The sequence below is a fragment of the Diceros bicornis genome, chromosome 2, assembly GCF_020826845.1.
Source record: "Diceros bicornis minor isolate mBicDic1 chromosome 2, mDicBic1.mat.cur, whole genome shotgun sequence".
Lineage (NCBI taxonomy): Eukaryota > Metazoa > Chordata > Mammalia > Perissodactyla > Rhinocerotidae > Diceros > Diceros bicornis.
The window spans coordinates 30,506,093-30,525,993 of NC_080741.1; the positions used below are offsets into that span (position 1 = coordinate 30,506,093).

General features: G+C 40.8%; 1 protein-coding gene across 9 annotated transcripts in view; it reads left to right on the top strand.

Moving 5' to 3' along the window:
* Positions 1-19,901, top strand: part of RARB (retinoic acid receptor beta) — an 824,831-nt gene that overhangs the window by 680,438 nt on the left and 124,492 nt on the right. For all 9 annotated transcript variants that reach the window (XM_058553917.1, XM_058553915.1, XM_058553911.1 and 6 more), the window contains one exon: positions 9,093-9,241. In XM_058553917.1, coding sequence (XP_058409900.1) covers positions 9,093-9,241 — 149 coding nt within the window. The remainder of the gene's footprint in view (positions 1-9,092; positions 9,242-19,901) is intronic.

Genomic DNA, 19,901 nt, shown 5'->3' on the forward strand with positions numbered 1-19,901 from the left:
GAGGCCACTATTATGAGTGTATCCCTGTAGAAAACAAAACAAAACCAAAACTCTTCTTTGTAGCAAATTTATAACTAAGCAGAGCATTACTTTGTTGAAAAAGAGGGCTTTGGCTCAATTCTGGCGTAATCACACTTGAACTTTCTCAGATCTCAGAGCAGGGGCAAGGATCCCCATGTGACAAAGCATAATTTCACTGTCATCTTCCTTAAATATTCCAAAAAGTACGCCCTCATTACTTTTCTGTAAGGCTGGTACCAACGTGGTTTTCAAATATATTTACAGTACATATGCAAAGAATTGTATATCTGAGATGATATACATTTTAATGTTCCTGTTTTAATCCACTTTGTGTGCAGGAAATTTGAACAAATAATAGAATATCATTTATTAGTGCAATAATTACTTTTTAGAAACTGTGAGAATCCTGGTTAGAAGTGGAACATAGAACTGAATCCTTTAGGGTTGAGGTAAACTCTTCAGGGGGACCTTAATGCGATGCAATTAGCTTCATCTACACACGACTCCCTAGACCGGTTCCAACATTTGTTCAGTTAATGCAGCTCCATTTCTGATGCTTCTCAGTTCAGATCATTAATAAGTAGTTAGACGTGTCGGCCTGTTAAGTGATTTTAAGGGAGAATTTATTTGAACCCTGTCATAAGCTATCTTAGTATGTCCTAGAAAATAGTGATATAAAGCATCGTCTGTTAAAAACGTCACCCAAAACAACCTATGAGATAATTTTCCACTATGTTCCTTGAAGCAAGAAAGCATATTATAAAAATGAAATGTAGGTGTTGAACGTGTCATGGTCCCTTATGAAAATATGACAGCACTTCCCGTGGTCCCAGTCAGTCCCAGGAATAATTTCTGCTCCTGGCCGTGAGCCCAGGCAGGTGTAGCTACAATCCAGGGTGATGAGTGGATCCTGAGCGGCACTCTCTCTTTTTAATGCCCAAACTATCTTGTCAAATTTAACCATGTCTGGAATCAAATCAGTGCTTGGAAAATTATAACCGTGAATTAAAAGGAAGGGAGGTACACAATTTTGCAGTTCTCAGATTCAAGGAAATAGATCTGACCAGACCACATCCAGTGATGTTTCTAGCAAAGGAAATAAATGAGATGGAAAATGAGAAAAAAAGCTGTGAATTTTTGTGAAGTAATAGTAATATATATTAAGCCATTTAAATCTCTTGTAAAGGCTGAGATGGGTGTTGTGTTTTTGAATTTCCTAATTCTAAGGGGCAGAGTTCCTGGTCCCACCCCACCCTGGTTTTGGGGAGGAGTAATTGAGTTAATGCACAGTAAGTACTTAGCACAGCCCCTGGCACACAGTAAGTGCTCAGTAAATAGCAGATACTGTTAGTTCAGGCTCTTCCGGTGCAACTTTGAACCCACTGCCAACTAAAATCCACTGCCAAAATTCCGTGGGAGAGAACGAAGGCTTCTGGCGTTTGGTGAGCATAAGCACACACAGCCTGGAGATCTTAATATATTAAGTACTTAACAAGGTGGAGTATTTAGACCTGTGCGAGGGGAAGCTAAGGAGTTCTGATGCCAAATTGACTCAGCAAAATGTTTGGGATTGTGGGGAGGTTAGGACAGTAAGAAGACATTTTTATGTCAGGGTGTCTTAAATGTTGTTCACGTGCATGGGAGTTCTCTGGGGGCTTTTGTTAAAATGCCTCTTGTGATTCGGCAGTCATTTCTGGGGTGGAGCTGGAGTCGGCCTTGAACGGGTTCCCAGGTGATGCGGATGCTGCCGGCCCCGGGCGCACACTTGGAAAAGCCAGGCTGCCTTTAAGGACTCGAAAATCCAAGTCTTGCCGCCAGCCCCTGCTTTTGTCCCCTGCCTGTGTCCAGCACCTGTTGCGTGTGTGGTCAGAATAGCAGGGATTCTCATAACCCAGCTCCAGCCCTCGGCCGGGATCCCGGGTGACCCGGGCAAACACACACTCCTTCAGGGTCACGGGCAGGTTACTGAGTCAAGACTGCCCAAGCCCCGCGATGATGTTTTCCTTCTCTTCCCACCGCCTCCCTCCTCGCCTGCCCCAAACCCGGGACTAATCTTGGAGCTGCTTCATAATAACAAAGCCAGCAGCAGAGTGAGGCAAGACCGTTTCAAAGCACAGTTCTTCTTGTTTGGCAATTCCCTAATTTCAGAATGCGATTCACAGATTTGCAAAACCCACGTGTGTGGAAACAAACCGCTTCTCCTGAAAGATGATTAAAAGCAGACCCCCCTCAGGACGAGGCGACAGGAAAATTAAATGAGCGACAGGATGGAGGGTTTTTTTCCCCCACTCTAACATTTGGAGGGGTGTAAATTATATTTTAATAAAATGTCTACACACGCGCTCGCACACGCATGCGCACACTCACGCAGCGGAGAATCTGGTTCTAATTACTTGTACTTTAGTTGAACTTTGGCGTTTCCTTTGACTTTCTCCCTAATGTATGTGAGCTGTGGGCCTTGCAATCCTGCAGTGAATCCACAGAAAAAGGGGGAAAAAATCCAGACCGGCTCTTTTCGGTGCCAACAAAAATGAAGCCCAACAGAATGTTTTGACCAAATGCAACACTTTGCTATTCTCCCTTAATTAGCTGAAATTACTCCCTCCCGCCGGGTCCCGGAGCTCTGGGCTCCAAATTCCCCTGGGGCCATGCAGGAAATGCCTTTTGCTTTACAACTCCTTTTTCTTTTAAGGCTCAGCTGCCCAGAGAGTGCGTTAAAATACTGTCTTAATCATCGAAGGTTCTAGTAAAAAGGCAGGCCTTTCATAATGCATGATGCCTGCCTGCCTCTACTCAAGCCCCACATAAAATCCTAAAATCTGTCAACGTGGTTTAGCCAGCAGTAAATTAGTTCTCACAAAGAAAAAAAATAGTATACTGGGCTCTCCTTTAAAAATGTTATCTGCTACTTAATCTAACCTTTAGAAAAATGCCAAGCATGTTAGGAATTGTGAAGGGAGCTATTGTTGGAGACTTTCTGTGTGTTTAAATGACACTCAGGTGTGTTGTAACAACAAGGACATTTATACTGTGTTTTCTCAGGTGAGTTAAGTTCATAAGTGCCAAGTGCTCTTAACAGGCAACAGCATTAAGTTTTTTTTTTTTTTTGGCTTTTATTTTGGGAATGAATTAACCCCACCGAGTTGTGGCCGTGTTTAAGAAAGCTGTGTCACTTGAGAGCGCTGGTATTCTGCTTTTGCACCATCTCAGTCGGTGGAGATTTCGTTTAGTTTGTTTTCGTTTAGTCTGCAGACAGCCTCTGAGTTTGAAGTCTTTCTAATAGGGCTTCTCAAAATGCCATCTGCCACAGGTGCCCCTTCCTCAACAGCCTGTTGCCAGTCCATGAGGACATAAGGGCAGAAATGGAGAGCCAGTGTTTAGAAACTTTTATAGCAATTTGACAGAGCCATTTCATGTCTAATAAATCCTTTTTTCTAAGTTGGAGCTTGTGTTTTGGACATCTTTTTTTTATTTCCTTTTTTCTAGAGATTCACTTTATTTATATATTTTTTCTAGGGATTCGTTTTTATTGAATTTTATCAGTCCATGAGGGATTAGTGGGAGGAAAAAAGGAAGAAATGGTTCTTTACCATAGATAGTCTAAAAATCGCTAATTTAAAGCAAATACTTGCCTCCCTACCGCCAGGAATTCTGTTGCTGGTGGCTGGTCTGGACCACACCTTGAGGAGCACTGATTTCGAGGCAAACCAGACTTGCAATGAATTTTTATACAAGGAAAGTGAGTCTAGCTTTCTTTTCCTCAGTGACAGCCATGTCTATGCTGCAGGGATGGAGAGGTTTAAAATATGGGCTAGAAGCTTCTGTTCCTGCAGGATTGGATCGACTCACTGTCTCCTTTGCATGTGTGTGGCCCAGAGAAGCCCCCTCAGCATCTCTGGTGCTGACTCTGCTCTGGGCAGGGACCCACGGAGCCAAGCATCCATCTTGCCCGAGTAGCACAAGTTTCTCTGTCTTGGCCATTCCCTGATGAAGCAAGGCAGCCCATCTGGTTAGCAGTTTCGAGGCCACATTGGAGGCTGCTGCTTGTTGGGGATGCGATCACCAGAGAGAACTGAATAAGTCAATAAGTAAGGAAATAAATAAAAGCAGAAGGCCACAAGCAAATCCGAATTATTCCTCAAAGACTGCTTCCCCAAACTGAAATCGCATCAGGATGGCTGGAGTGCAGTTTTTATTGAATGACACAAGCCTCTCTTCCCCCTGGGAAGTCTAAAAACTGCTTTTTTGGCCTGCCTGAGATCGCTGAATGAGCCAATACAGGACACATTGTCTGCTGAGCCTGCAGAGTTTTCGAGCAAAAATTTTATCATTCCTTAGACTGATTGTGCTTGCCTGGAATAAGGAACAAAATGTTTGAGGCCGCTCAAGGGCATTTGAGGAATCTAACTCTAATTTAAAGGGACTAATAGATTATTGATTTAAGCAGGATGACAATGAACAGATCAATGGCCAAGCGCTCTGTAGCTACCTTAAATACCAAACATGACTAGTGGAAGAGGAGCCATCAGGCTGTCCCCTGCATGTCTCCCACTGTCTTTATTGGGGGAGGGGGATGACAATAGGAGAAGAGGAGCACTAATAAACTTTGCCAAACTATATTTTGCTACATTACCAAAATGAACAGAGGTTGTATTAAAATGTGAATCTGCTTTTTTATTTATGCCATACCCTGGTTGTAATTCTAGAACATGTTTTGGCGTGTTTGCTTAAGGCTAGCTTTGGCAACCTGACCACACCACTGAGATTTTTTCTTTTTTTGTTTTGCATTGTTCTCAGTGTTATAGGCCACACCAAGGAAATTAAGGACCATAGATTATCAATTTTGAGGGTGATATTTGAATATAGTCAAGTATTTAATTCTTTACCACTAGTGGGATAATTTTTCTGAAGATGATTATTTCTTGTCATGTATAAGAGTTTTCTGTTTATGTTTGTGTGGGATTCGTTTATGGCATTTGTAGGCTTCATATTACAAACCACAGTAGAAAGAATCAATTCATCCTTCAAAACACAGCCTGTCACCTCCTCCAGGAAGCCTCCCTTGATTTCTCCTGGGCTGAATAGGCTTGTAGCTCTCATTGTCATTATATTATATCAGTGGTTCCAAACTGCTGCAATTTGGATTTACCTAGGAATGTCTTTTTTAAAAACTCTGATGCCTGGCTCCCACTCCCAGACATTCTGGCATGATAGGTCTGGGATACAGCCTGCACATTGGGATGTTTGAAGTCTCCCCAGTTAGTTCTAATGTACAGCCAAGTTTCCGAACTACTGTGTTATATTCTAATTGTTGGTTTGCTCTCTATTAAGCCAAACTTTTCAGGCTAAGGGATTATACCACGTACTGTCCATAGCATATAACATAATGCCTGGTATATTATAGTCACTCAGCAAAAATAAACGATTGAACCATGTGAGTGTTCATTGTACAAATCTGAGCAAGTTCATAGCATTACTGGTGAAATCACCACAGCCTTAATAAAAGTCCAGAGCCCTCACTATTGATTGCTTACAATAGAATATTTTCATTCATGGCAGCTATTCAGGAAAAACTTTCTGGATTCATTCATTTGTTATAAATGACTCTTATCCCCAGAAAAAGGCTTTTACAACGTTTGTAAAATATTTTGGGATTTTTGAGGCCTCTCCCTTTATGTATACTTTGCCCCAAGTTTCTTGAATATTAAATTGCCCAGTTCTGTTTCCTCTCTTTGGGAGGATGAAATGCTGGACTCCCTAGAGTCCGTGTACTTGAAGTGGCATATTTATGGAAATTACCACCTACTTTTGAAATTCAGGGCATAGTTCTGACAGCTGAATCCAGCCCTAACAGAATTCTATTTACAACTTTCCTAGACAAGCCAGATTAACTGTTCCACATGAGCCAGTAGAACGTAACAACACACACCCCACACATTGCTTCTGTGGTGAATACAACGCAGGATTGATCATAGTGGTGACTACAGGGCTCTGCCAGAGTTGTTGGAACACTTGGGTGGAAGTTCAGACGCGAAAATAATACCAATCGGAAGCTGTGAGAGGGCTCACTTATGCATATTAGGAGTATAAATTGGCACAGCCTTTCTAGAAGGCAGTTTATCAACATGAATTAAAAACTAACAAAATATTTTTAAATAACCATACCTTTTGAACCAGTAAGTCCACTTCTGAGAATTTGTCCTAAGGAAATAGTCAGAGATGTGCTGAGATTAGTTACAAAGATATTCATCATAATGGAATGTTTTGCAGGAAAAATATTTATTGACAAAGAAATAAACTCATGACATAAGTTAAACAAAGTCCCAAACAGAATCTAGACTATAATTCCACTTGAGTAAACAAATCAAACACATTTATATGCATAGAAAAATGGTGTGGAAGGATGTATGCCAAGATGATAACAGTGATTTTCTCTGAGTGAAACGATTGTGGGTGATTTTGTGTGTGTTTGTTTTCTTGGATTTTAACCAAGAGCAATATATTATTTTGTACTTTTGACAAGTACAGTCATGTGCCGCATAACAACATTTCAGTCAATGATGGTGGTCCCGTAAGATTAGTACCATGTAGCCTAGACATATAGTAGGCTATACCGTCTAGGTTTGTGTAAGTACACTCTATGATGTTCTCACAACGACGAAATTGCCTGATGATGCATTTCTCATAGTGTGTTCCTGTTAAGCAACGCATGACTATTCTGTTTTCTTGTTGATGTCGTTATTACTCATTTACTTTCAGTGAAGCTGATTATCTTAGTGTGAAGAATGCTTTTGCATTTATAGCTTGGTAACTGATCTGGTAATGGATGCCAACCTGTCTGTAGAACACTGGCTATAATTGTGCCAAGCTATTTAGAGGAAGGGCTATCTTCATCCCAGATACCTCGGTTCTAACCAGTAAAGACTGTAACAGATTTATCTACTGTGTAGACCTGCGCTACTCTAATGACTTCATTCCAGGATTCTTCTGAAATATGAAAATACTATAATTATAGTTGATTCTATTCCAAAGGGATAATTAATTACTTTTTAAAGGAAGCAAATGAGTATATGAAAGCTATTTGATTTCCAATTTTATCATTTAACAACTTAGAGGGGCACTTAGTGCTTGGAATGAAGAAGAAAAAGGAAAAGGAAAAAGTTTATGTATTAATTCAACACATAGTTATTAGTTACCTACCGACTATGTGCCAGGACTTCTTCTAGGCCTGGAACACAGCTGAAAACAATGTAGATAAGTTCCTTGGCCTCGTGAAACCCATACTTGGGGGGTGGCAGAGGTATAATATAAAAGTGTACACAAACAAACTTTCTAAATTTAGACACTAGGTAGGGTTTTATAGAAAATAAAATAAAATAATGGGATATAGTGACTAGAAGTGGGAAAGAGCATTTTACTTACGGAAGTCATCTCTGAGGAGGTGACATTTGCACTAAGATCTAAGAGATGAAAAGGAACCAGACATGTAAAGGTGTGTGAGTTTCCAGGAAGGGGAAATGGTTAGTACAATCGCCTTAAGTTGGTATGAGAGCTTGGCCTATTTAAGAGACAGAAGCAAAGCCTAGTGTTTAGAAGTCAATAAATGAGGAGAATCATTGAGTTCAGTGATGTTGCTAATGGTCCGTGTCATGAATAGCCTTGTAGAACCTAATAAGAGTTTCACTTGGGTCTTTCTAATCAGTGACTGTTGGAGGGTGTTAGGTAAGTGAGAGGGATTGATTTCAAGTTTTTGAACAATTATCTTGACTGCTTGTTTGGAGAATGGACCCTAGGGTAGAAGAGTAGGCACAGTGAATAGGCTATTGCAGTAGTTGAGGTGGATGACTAGCCTGTGTGGTAGCAGGATTAGGAGAAGAGGATGATTAACAATATGTTTAGGGGTAGATTGACCCGACTTGCTGCAAGTTTGGCTATAGGACAATCCTATCAGTAGAATATCTAATCTGGGAAATTAAGAGCAGTGGGACAACTGGAAATTTTATACTCTGGGAAACATACTGGATATTATAAAGTGATTTGTAAATTGGAAGATTCTGGAACATTATTTAACCACTTTCAATCACTCCCTTCCCGATTTCCATCATACTTTAATGAGCATTTTTGCCTGTGATAGGAATTGGGCCAGGTCTTGCTTTGACTTTAAACATAAATCTGGAGACTAGAGATGGGAGAAGACTTGGGTCTTAAGTTCTGTGAATTCCTATTTCCCATGGAATTTGGATGGGTAAATAATGAGATGGGGGATTCTGTATTTTTAACTCTAAAATAAAGAGCAACATGACTGTGTGCCATCATTAGTAACCCAGTGCTTCTGAAACATTAATTGTGCGTTCGGTGAGCTGGAGGTTTTGTGAAAATACAAAATCTGATTCCATAGACTTGAGCTGGGGCCTGATACTGTGTTTTCTAATAAGCTCTGAAGTCATGCTGATGCTGCTGCTCCAAGGAGCAGACTTTGAGTAGCAATGGTCTGACCAATATTGCTATTACTGGGGATCAGTTATGGCCACGTGCTCAAGGCCCTCCCCAAGTACTTGTTGAATGGCTACTTGGGGCGTTTTCTTTATTTGTTCGAAGGAAATTGACTTCTGGTTAAGTGAGCAACAGGATCAAACAAGTCATTTCAGAGACTCGTAAGTGAATCAGAAGCTAGAGGAAACAGAAGAGTGGAAAGAGCCTGGGGTTTGCAGTGGGAAGGTCTGACTTTGTGTCTTGCCTCTACCACTGCCCTCTTGATCTTGGACCGCTCGCTGCCCTACTCCGAGTTTCTGTTTCTCTTGAGGGTAAGATGGTGATGAACTCATCCCCGTCACAATGCTGTGGTGTGCTGCAAATGAGACAGACGTATGGCATTGCTTTGTAAACTGTAGAGTGCACATCAGTGTCAGTATCCCCTCTGCTGTGCCTACAATGACAACTGTCTGTATGGGTCTGTCCCTGCTAGGGTTATTGCTGAATTTGGGGCAGAGGCCTGTGAATTTGCTGGTGAAAAAGAATTGAACTGAAATACATTTTCTGTTTTTTCTCCTCCCTCCCCATCTCTATCATAGCTATTGAAACACAGAGCACCAGCTCTGAGGAACTCGTCCCGAGCCCTCCATCTCCACTTCCTCCCCCTCGCGTGTACAAACCCTGCTTCGTCTGCCAGGACAAGTCGTCGGGGTACCACTATGGGGTCAGCGCCTGTGAGGGGTGTAAGGTGAGTACCCACACCTCTGTGCCCGGAGCGCTCTCAGTCTCCGTGTGCTCCGTGGAGGTGACCTACCCAGTCCAGGAATGGGCTGCTTTGACATCTGTGACGTCACCTCCAGTCAGTGTGGTGGGCTCTGTTGTATTTGATAGTTTCATTTCTTCCTTGTATCTCGTTAGTTAAAAATTCAGAAACGTCTGCAAATGATTGATTAGAGCCAAATGTTCTCGAGCCTTTAAAATAACGCATAACAGTTCTTTTCAGGTAACAAGAGCCTTTTGAAGGAGTCCTGAAAAGCATCATCCTGTTTCTCTTCAGAACACGCCGCCTGGTGTCTTTGTAGTTTTATTTTATTTTTAAATATGACTGACAAGCCACTGAATCAACTTGCAGAGAATCCAAGGTTGAAATTGCGATTTATCTTCTGGCTGTTTCCTCAGCCCTGTGGCCTTTCAATTACAGTTTGATTTCCAGCCTGTAGGGACTTGCTACTGTGTGTGTGTCATAAATTCAGGGGAGCTGGATTTAAAATTCCAGCCTACAGGGTAGTGGAGGCTGAACATGTGTCAGAGAGGATATGGCTGCTTTGAATCAAGCTAGACAATTGTTATCGAGTCCAACAGGCTTAATTGAGTGAAAGAGCTTCTTATTTTTTTTAAAGAGAGAAGAGAAACAAAGAATGACTTCATAGGCAAATCCAACTCATCCATAGACAATTTTTCAAAGGAACTATGGCTGTCTTGAGCCAGCCCTTCCTTAGATATACAGCTTCTTTATGTTCTCTCCGATGGTTGTTCAGGTCTGTTGTTCATATATCTAAATTGCATGATTCGTTTGTAACTGTAAACATGTTGGAATAATATTACAGGTGCTCCCTTCCAGTGCTCCGTGGCATTTTATATTTGGCTTATCAGAGTTAGCACTTATTATTACTGTATGTATTGGTTAGGCACTATTGTGTAACAAGCCATCCTAAAACTGAATGACTATGTATCTCTGGTCAGTTGTAAGTGAGGTGGTTGGCTCTGCTTCTGGGGGTGCTGCCTGTTGAGGGACCCTCAGCTCTCCTCCATGTGGTCTGTCATTCCCGTTGGGCTAGCCCTAGCTTATTTGCACAGGCAGCGTTCCAGAATAGAGAACAGGAGCACACGAGGTCTCCAGAGGCGTAGGCTCAGAGTGGCACGCTGTCACTTCTGATATATTCTTTTGACCGAAACAAGTTATAAGGCCAGTCCCTATTCAAGAAGTAGAAACATAAACTCAACTTCTTAAAGCGAGGAGCAGCAAAAAATTCCTGCCTCACATTACAAGAGGCAGGAATATAGGGGGAGGGAAATTGGGGTCATTTTCGCATTTAGTCTACTACCTCATGCCTGTGAACGCAGAGTGGAGAAGGACCCCAGCTGTGTTGCCCAGCACCTAACACACAGCCTGGCGTATAGTGGGTGCTTAAAGATGTAGGTTGCACAAACACATAAATGTCACTCAGCCCCTCAAAGAAGTTATGAGAGTTTTCCCTTCTTTTCAAATATTTGAATAAACATGTATTATTTTACACAGTAAGGCGAGTTTGGGGAAATTCTTTAAAGACTTAGGAATGTCTCTCTACCTCTGGGATTGTGTTGGTTGTTTTAAAGGAATGCCTTTTCCTCCAGTAGCTTCAGGTATGGTGGTCAGGAAAGTTAACATGGTAACCAGTTGGCAGCTGGATAAAAAGCGAAACATTTCTGCATCTAATTATTACTTTATTATTGGTAACCCCTAGCTGAACCTACTTAAATTTATCCTGAGGTTTGGGAAGGCTTCAGTGGAATACCAGTTCACTTTGTCCATTTGTTGTGCAATGTTTAAATAAATCATTTTCTGATGCTCATTTAAAAGTTAAATGAAAAGACACTCCCTTATTTCAAAAACTTTTAAATCATCTCATGTCCAGAAATCTTAATGCGGTATGTTATATCTCATCGTACCTGTTCCCATTATGCCCTGAGAAAAGAAATTATCCAACATGTCTCTTCTCGTGCCAGATTCCAGGCCCTGCATATTAAGCTGTTTCACAATCTGTACAGTACCAACTGTTTTAATCCGCTCTTAGCTAATTCCTTGACCTCTTGTTTTAATTTGGGATTCTAACTCTTTTTAGGAAAAACCCCAACAAAACAAAACCCACACCAGCACAAGCCACTCTGATAAACTTGGTTAAGCTGTTTGGAGTCATGCTATGGTATATCTTTTTAATAGAGCTATAAACCCAGTAAGGTCAGATGAGCTCACCAGCCAGTTGTCGAATTTGAGGATTTTTGTATTGTGGGTGGGTCTCTGAAAGCGTGGACTGCCTTTCTCACTGGTTGTTGAGAAAGGCTGGTCTGCATTTTGGCTTGCTGGGAAAATATGGTGACAAGATTCATAGAACTAAAAAACATGAGAAGGCAAAAGTATAATGTGAGAGCCAAAGAAAAAGAAATATAAGTTTTAAGAAATTAAGTATAACTTTTCTTATCATTTTAAAAAATTACCAATGCAATACAGAATTTATTGCATAAAAAATAGAAAATTAAAACAACCATAGTTCTACCCTGGGAGAAAACCCCTGTTAAACCTGTTTTTCTATGAGTATATGCATATTGTTATTTTTGTTTTTTACAAAAATAGAATTTTATGTTGTATACGGGTTTTAACCTGCTTTTTACATTTAATAATCTTTCACAACCAAAATTTAAACAGCTGCATAGTTTTTATGGTTACACTATTAATGTAGTGGTTTATGGTTATATCATAATTTATTTAATCCCCTATTATTGTACAATTAGGATGTTTCCAATGTTTCTCTATTATAAACAATGCTTTAATGTTTAGCCTTTTAGGTATATATCTGATAATTTCCTTAGGATAAATTAGTAGAAGTAGAATTTCTAGGTCAATGGCTTTGTACATTTTTAGGGCTCTTGATACAAATTGCCAAAATGCCCTCTAGAAGAGATATATCCATTTAAGCTCTGTTAGTCTGTAAAATCTTAATCTTATTGGACACTATCTATTAGGAATCTCTGCCTTGTGATAATAAGGTAATGAATCAAGAAACAACTTGTTTTCTGGAATTCTGCATATATTTAATTTGGTTGTTTATAGTGGATGGTACCATCAGCAGATACACTTGGGCTCCTGGTTGACCTATGAGGGCTGGCCCATCCTTTGGCTGGCGATCAAAGATCACTACTCTGGGCTGGGAGTCTCTGCTCTCAAGTATGACTCCCAAACAGAATCCAGTTTATGTCATTAAGAAGTAATACCCTTCTTAAAGAGGTCACTTCTGCCTGTCATGACCGGGATGACTTTATTGATTATTGTTTGGGGAAGAGAACCTTCTGTCTTCCTAAGAACCAGGTGGCAGTCTCAGCCTCAGAATTTAATGAATAGGTTGTGGTCCACCTCCAGGAACGGCCAGTGGCTGCTGTGTTTATACAGCATCACCATGACAACGTAACCACTAGATGCATCACAGGGATGCCCCCATTAGGGGATTTCCAGCTGAGTGATGGCAGTTTTTTGCAAGGGACAAAGAGTACGTAAAATGGACATGTGGTGTGGTCAGCCAAGAAGGTTTAACAATATAAAGTAATCAAGCTGATTTTCACGTGTCTTTAAGAAACAGTCTCATTGCTCATAGCTAGAATTTCTGCACAATTTTGGCTTCCATTGTATTTCACGTTTCCATTTTTGTAGCTTTCAAAGAGTATGGAGTCCAGAGTGAGAACAGCAGGGTCTGGATTCTGGCCTGGCTACTTGCTGGCTTTATGACTTTGGGCAAAAGCATCCTTATTCTCTGCGTCTCTCTCTTCTCATCTGGAAAATGGAGGTAATAATACCACCTGCCTCATAATATTGTTGTGATGATAAAATGAGTTATTATGAAGCACATAGAATAGTACCTGGGCATAGTAAGTGGTATATATGCTTCGTGGTTATTTGTATTTTCATTAACTTATGATGACTTTTGCACACAATGATGTAACATCAGTTATAATCTTAGTATTCTTTCTTATAATGTTCTTTCAGCAATTCCCCATTCCTTTATACCAAAATAAACACCGCCTCTTTCCTTCAAGACTCGGGTTAAGACCCAACCACTCCATGGAACCTCCCCGCATGACCCTCGTAGAGGAGTTGGCAAATTATTTCTGTAAAGATCCAGATAGTAAATATTTTAGACTTTGAAGGCCGTATGGTCTCTGTTGCAACTCTTCCGCTCTGCCATTGTAGCATGAAAGAAGCCATAGGCAATATGAAAAAAAAAAAGAATGAGCATAACTATGTTCCGATAAAACTTTATTTACAAAAACAAGCAGTGGGCCATATTTGGCTCTTGGGCCTAGTTTCTTGACCTCTGCTGAGTACATGGTGATATGTCCTTTCTTACAGTTTCTGAAACTCTGAAGCCTGATGGCCCAAAACACTCAAGCCAAAGGTGGCAGGCCAGCTGGTTCTGGTGGACTATAGGCCTAGGACTGCTGCTCCCCCTCCCCACTTGCCTAAGAAGAGTTGCTTAATAAGCGTTGATGTCCACTTGTCCAGGGCTCCCTGGCGGGAGCTTCAGGACCACTCCCCCTGTCTCGTATTCCTCTATTCCCTCCTTCCCACTCAGCTCCCACTTCCTTATCATCCGAAGTCGGAGAAATTAGCAATTTCCTTATAAGTGAACTACTTCCAGAAACACCTGGCATCTTCCTTTAGAGAGATTTGTGGAATGTATTCTATGAGCTGCTGTATCAGTTAGCTTTTCTGCTTAACAAATAACACAAATGCTTGTTGGCTTAAAACAAGAGGCATTTATTATTTGTTAGAATTCTGTGCAGGTCCTCTTGTCTGGACTGGCTTGGCTTGGGACCTCACATGACTGGGACCTTGGCAGGATGACTGGGTCCTTTTCCTGTGTTCTTGCTCCTCATCCATTAGACTAGCCTGGACTTGTTCACTCGGTGGTGGACGGGTTCTCGTCAGTAAAAGAGGACAAAAACCAATATGCACACCTCTGGTGGCATCACACTTGCTAATGTCTCAATGGCCAAACTAGTTACCTGGTCAAGTCTAGATTCAGTGGGTGGAGAAATAGACTCCACCTTAAGGGAAAAGTGGCAAAGTCACCTTGCAAGAGGGTGAGTATACCAGAGCTGGCGTTTGATTATACACTGTCTTCTATTATTTCCTGGTTTCATGTGTAAGTCTCTCTGACAGCTATATTCACCATTCTGCCATCCTTCAGCATGTGTTCATTGAACACCTCCTAAGTTTCAGGCCTGTGCCGGGTGCTAGATACAACAGTGAACATGACAGACAAGTTCCTCCTGGAACTTACTGTCTTGTACAAGGGGGCAGATGATAAATAATTCAAAGTTGGAAGAAAATTAACAGAATGGTCTGGGAAAGAATAACTGAGGGGTACCTGTTTTGATAGGGGGTTAGGTGAGATCTCGTGGCTGAGAAGAAACCAGCTGTGTGAGTAATAGGAGAAAGCATTTCAGGTCAGAAACTGAGCATTTGGATTCTAAGGCCATTTCTTCCTCTCTTCACTGTGTCCATAAAGTTCTCTGGGCCCCAGCAAATCGGCAGAATGAAACCAAATCCACAAATTTGAACACACCTATGTCAAATATAAACACTAAAACAGTGAACCCAACAATTGCACTGATTTCTTGTTGCGGAAGGCTCATATGGCATGGGAGTCCCTAGTGGTTTGCAAGTCCAGGGATGAATAGGGAGAAGGAAAAAACTATCCTTGTTGGATACCTTCTCTACCCCAGGCATTTGGGCATTTTATAGCCATATCTTATTTAATTCTCATAACAGCCCTGTAGGGAGTAGGCTTTATGACCCCCATTTTACAGATGAGGAAACTGAGGTTCAGAGAGGTTAAGGAACTTGGCCAAGGTCACACAGCTAGGCTTTCCTAGAGCTAGGATTGAAATCCTATGCCTACTGGAAAACACCTCACTGGCTCAGCCACATTGAAACGGAAGGGAGAACGCCGTGCTGTGTTTATGGTCTAGCTTGGGGGTTTCATGGGGCACCAAATTAAAAACAAAAACAGGTGGAAGCATACTTTAAAAAGAAAAACAACTTATTGATCATTTCATAAAAGAAATGACATTTTTACAACAAAATATAAAAGAGGGAAGAGCTTACAAGGTAGCCTTTCCCAAGAGGGGACAGTTAACAGACAGGACCCACCCACGGGCACGCTCCCAAATTGTGCTTTGTCCTTGTTCTCCCCGCTTTGCCATTGCTGGGTGGAAACTTCCCATCCATAAGCCAGTGTTTGGGAGTCACTGTCCAGCCCACGTGTAGGGCCCCCAGGGTGAGGCCCGGTGCAGCCATGATGGCGCGCCGTCTCCACAAGGGCGCAGAGGAAATGCTTGCTCAGGGTCACGTTGGTAGCCTTCTATTTAAAGCAGCCTTTAAGAATTTAAACTCGACTAGCTCCCTGGGTCCCTCAGGGCTAATTTTGTCTGTTTTCTCATCTGCCTTTGTTTTCCTTGCTTCTGAAGAAGGGGAGGCCCTCATCTCCATGACAGTGTTGGGCTGCTGGGCTGTTTTCTTTCTGGCAGGGAGCAAGTAGTATGTTCAGTCACAAAAAAGTTTTGCAATCAGGAAGATGGATGTCTATATTTTAGAACTTCTATTAAATACTATAAATGTGCTTACTGATTTTATTTGACCAAGGCCAATTAAAACAACATTGTCTTTTGTTTTTAATTGGCATGGATAAACATGAATATTATGATCTGTTTGGAGAACACTTTTGGCTTTGCCCACCCCGATAGTTGCTTCTGTTTAGGAGGTTGCTGCAGTATCGAGCCCCAAGAACAGAATGACCTACTGAAGACATTAGAAAAACAGGACAATATCTGTGTGCGGAGTAGCTAAAACTGAATTATGAAGCCTGCCATCAAGTTCATTATTATAGTCCTTGACCCACACAGAGTTAGCAGGTCCCCTCATGGACCCAAAGAGGTATTCTTATTAAAATCGACCAACAAGGGAGAATTTATTTATTTTCTCAGACATTCATTAAACGTCTTCTATGAGACAGGCTCTCGGTATAGAAATTAAAGGTTTTTATGTATTTTGTTCTCAATGTCGTGTCCCAGTCTTTAGAAAGTATGTAGAACAGTGCCTGTTAAATAATAGGTGCGTAGTAAGTATTTATTGAATGAATGAACGGGCAAGGAAACAGACAGTACATGTGCCATGTGCTAGGACACTTGTGGTTAGGGTGCAGAGAAGGGGCCTCACATCCCTCTGACACATTCAGGGAAGGGTTTATAGAGGAGATGATATTATAGATGTATAAGCATTTTCCAGATGAGGAAGGGGAGAGGAGTGTTCCGGGAAAACGTTGAAGCTGAGTCTGAGAACAAGGGAACTTTGGACTAGCCTATGAAGAATCATGTGGAAAAGTGGAAACTTATCCATTCTGTTAATGTTAGTTTTTCATAGCCCTGTGCAAGCAACTGAGGATCAGCCAGGTGTTAAAGACGCTCAAAAGGACTCATTACATATCATTTCCACAGAGAAGCCTTCTTTGGAGCCCCCAGGTTAGGTCCCCAGTTCTTTTACATTTTCTGTTGTTCTCCTTTGTAGCACTTAACACAACTGTAATTAACTTATTATTTATGGAGTCATTTGTTTGATATCAGCCTCATCTCTCAGACTATAAACTCCAGGAGGGCTGGGGCTGGTCTCTTGTCACAGTTTTCTATTACCAATGCCTAGCACAGTGCTCTACACATAGTAGGACCTCAATGTGTAAGTGTTTTTATCATAAATTAGATCTAATTAGCATATAGTAATTAATATAGTAATAAGTGACATGCAACAAAGCAGATATAATTATATGATAATGCACATAGTGGTATCATTTTATATGTTCTATCTAATTATATAATGAATTGCATCTAATTATGTAGGGTTTGTGTTGATAAGTTCATGAAAACTTTTGTGAAATTTACAAACAGGACAAAGCCTTTGGTGGCCGAAGTCCAGCTCATTTTCTTAGTAATTTCTGCCTTCTACCTCAGGGCTAACCCTTCACTGCAAAAGATATGTTCTCTTTGATACTATCTTTAAGCCAACTCTTAAGGATTAGGAACTGGAATGATATACTCAATAACGGTGTGGGCTCTTAGTGCTTTAAAGAAACTAAAAATCTCAACATCTGGAATTTACCTCCATATCTAGAAACATGGAGACAACCGAAATGACAATCCTGCTTTTCCTAGTAATAGTTCCTACAAAACGAGAAAACTCTTTCCTTCTTCTGGACAAATGTTCTAAATTGAGAACTCACTTTGGGTTAAAAAAGCAGGAAAATCTGTCTTTTTCTTTTTTCCTTCTCATCAAGAATAAACAGGAAGTGGAGGGTGAATTTTCTGAATTAGCCTGCAACCGTGTATTTTTTTTTCTCATGTTGGCTGGGTGAAAATAGTTTATTTCATTTGGTGGTTTTAGGTAGTTTATAATTTTTTAGTGGTTAAAAGTTCATAAATGCTTGTTTAAGTGCTTCCTTTGCTTGTTTGTTTTAAAATATCTAGAATATTTTCATTTGCTGTTTTTGTTACCTCAAACAAGCTACAGGTCTGTAATTTTTGTTAAAGTTTTACTGGTGTCATACGGTAGAGAAACAGTTCCCAGTATTCATAGTGAACCTGGTGATTTGAGGATGGCTCACATCCCAATGATCTCTCAAGTCAATTAAAACAAATCACCCAAAATCAACACTCTGTTTTCCAATTCAAAGCAAATGGTAGGTGAGGAGCAAAATAAGTTGCTTTTACAAAATTCCTAAGGACCACCATCTAAAAATGAGTTGTGACAATGTATTACAGTTACACCAAACAAAAACAAAAATGTATTCTTGCCAAATAATAATAATATTTTTGTGGTTTCCTGAGAGTGATACAACTTATAATGGAAAATCATTTCTGTTTAAATGAAATTTACACCACCATAGGTAATGATTTAGTTACTTTTGGGAGGTGAGTGTTTCAGCCTTCTCGCCTTCTAGACTTTTTACTAGAGAGGTTAAATAGAGAGCTTTCAATTTTATATTTCCTTCTCCTGGTGAACTCTTAGAAAGAAGTCATAAGAAGTGAAGTTGTCTGGGAAGGGCATCTGCCCCATTTAATCAACCCCTTTATTTCTCTTCATGAGGGCTCAGTCGTGAGCCCCCAGTCCTACCACTCTGTATGGTTGCTCCTATCCCCACCTGCATACCTGTATAAAACCAGAGAAACAATAAAAATATCTTACATTTACATAGCCTCTTAGTGTTTCTAAAGCACTTTCACATATGGAATTAAATTAGGCTGAGTTTAGCCACAGTAAAAAAAAAACCCATAAAACTCCAATATGTGCAGTGTCTCGTACAGAATTTCTTTCTCTCCCATCTAACAGTTCAAGACATGTATTCCTGGTTGGTACGTTCTCTTGTCCACACAATGGTTAGGAAGTCAGGCGCCTTCCAGTGTTATAGCTGGGCATCGGCTAGGTCCTTAGCATCATCTGGAATGGGAAAGAGACCATGGAGGAGGCAGCATACCTGCTTCTTAAAAGCCAGGGCCCGGAGTGATACACGTCTTCAGCAAGAACTGGTCGCATGACCAAAACCAACTGCAAGAAATGGAGTCCAGCCATATGCCCAGGTACAGAAAGCCCTATTATTATCGAAAGAAATAACGAATTTGGTGTGGAGCTAACAGTTTCTACCTTGGGTTTTTATTTGATCCTTATAACAATTAGAGAAGTAGGTGGAATAGGTTTTTTCTCCTCTGTTTCACAGACAAGGAAACTAAGGTAGAGGACAGGACCAAGTTCTACCGTCAGTCTCCTTGATTTATGTGTAATCTGATTCTGTTACTGGTATGGTTATTGTGAAAACTTCCTTGGATGCATTTTTGCACTTAATTGTCCCTGAATCTTATCAAACTATCTTTTCAAAGTCAGTGATTCTAAACATCTCCATATTCCTAGTATGTTCTGTTTTGACGATTTGAGATACTGGAAAAGCCTTACCCAATTGAGTTAGACCTTTATCAGGGGTTAGATTCCAGTGTCAGCCCATAAGGCAAAAATCACACGTAGCCAGAGTGACCCCAGAAAATCCCTTCGGAAAGCAAACTGTTGGAGACTGACATACGTCTCTCATTAAGACCTGCAAAGCCGGTTCTACCTCCAGCTTTGGAAGCAGATTGCTGTCCCTTCTGTAGAACACCAGATGAAATAGTTGTTTTCTATTTTCATGTTGTACCAAAAATATGTGCCCTCAAGCCCAAGAATCATACTAGCACAACGCAATGCTTGTGTCATGAAAATCACACATCTTTCTAGATATTTCCTTGTTACTGAGTTTTTCTTACCCTAATAGTTGCTTTGGGATTGGAATTGCTGTTGTGCCTTTTAGGGACTTTTTTTTTTTTTTTGGTTCAGTATTTCTCTGCTGCAGAAAGGCAGCTAGATGTGTTATATGGATAAGCAGTGCCAGAATGGGGAAAATTTTGTTCTGTGGACCCTAGAACTCATCTCTGAAAAAATTCTAGAGAGGGGAGTAAAAATCTGTGTGCATCTCCCCTGGTACAATGCTAGCATTGTCTGTGGTGAAGAGGAAAAGCTGAGG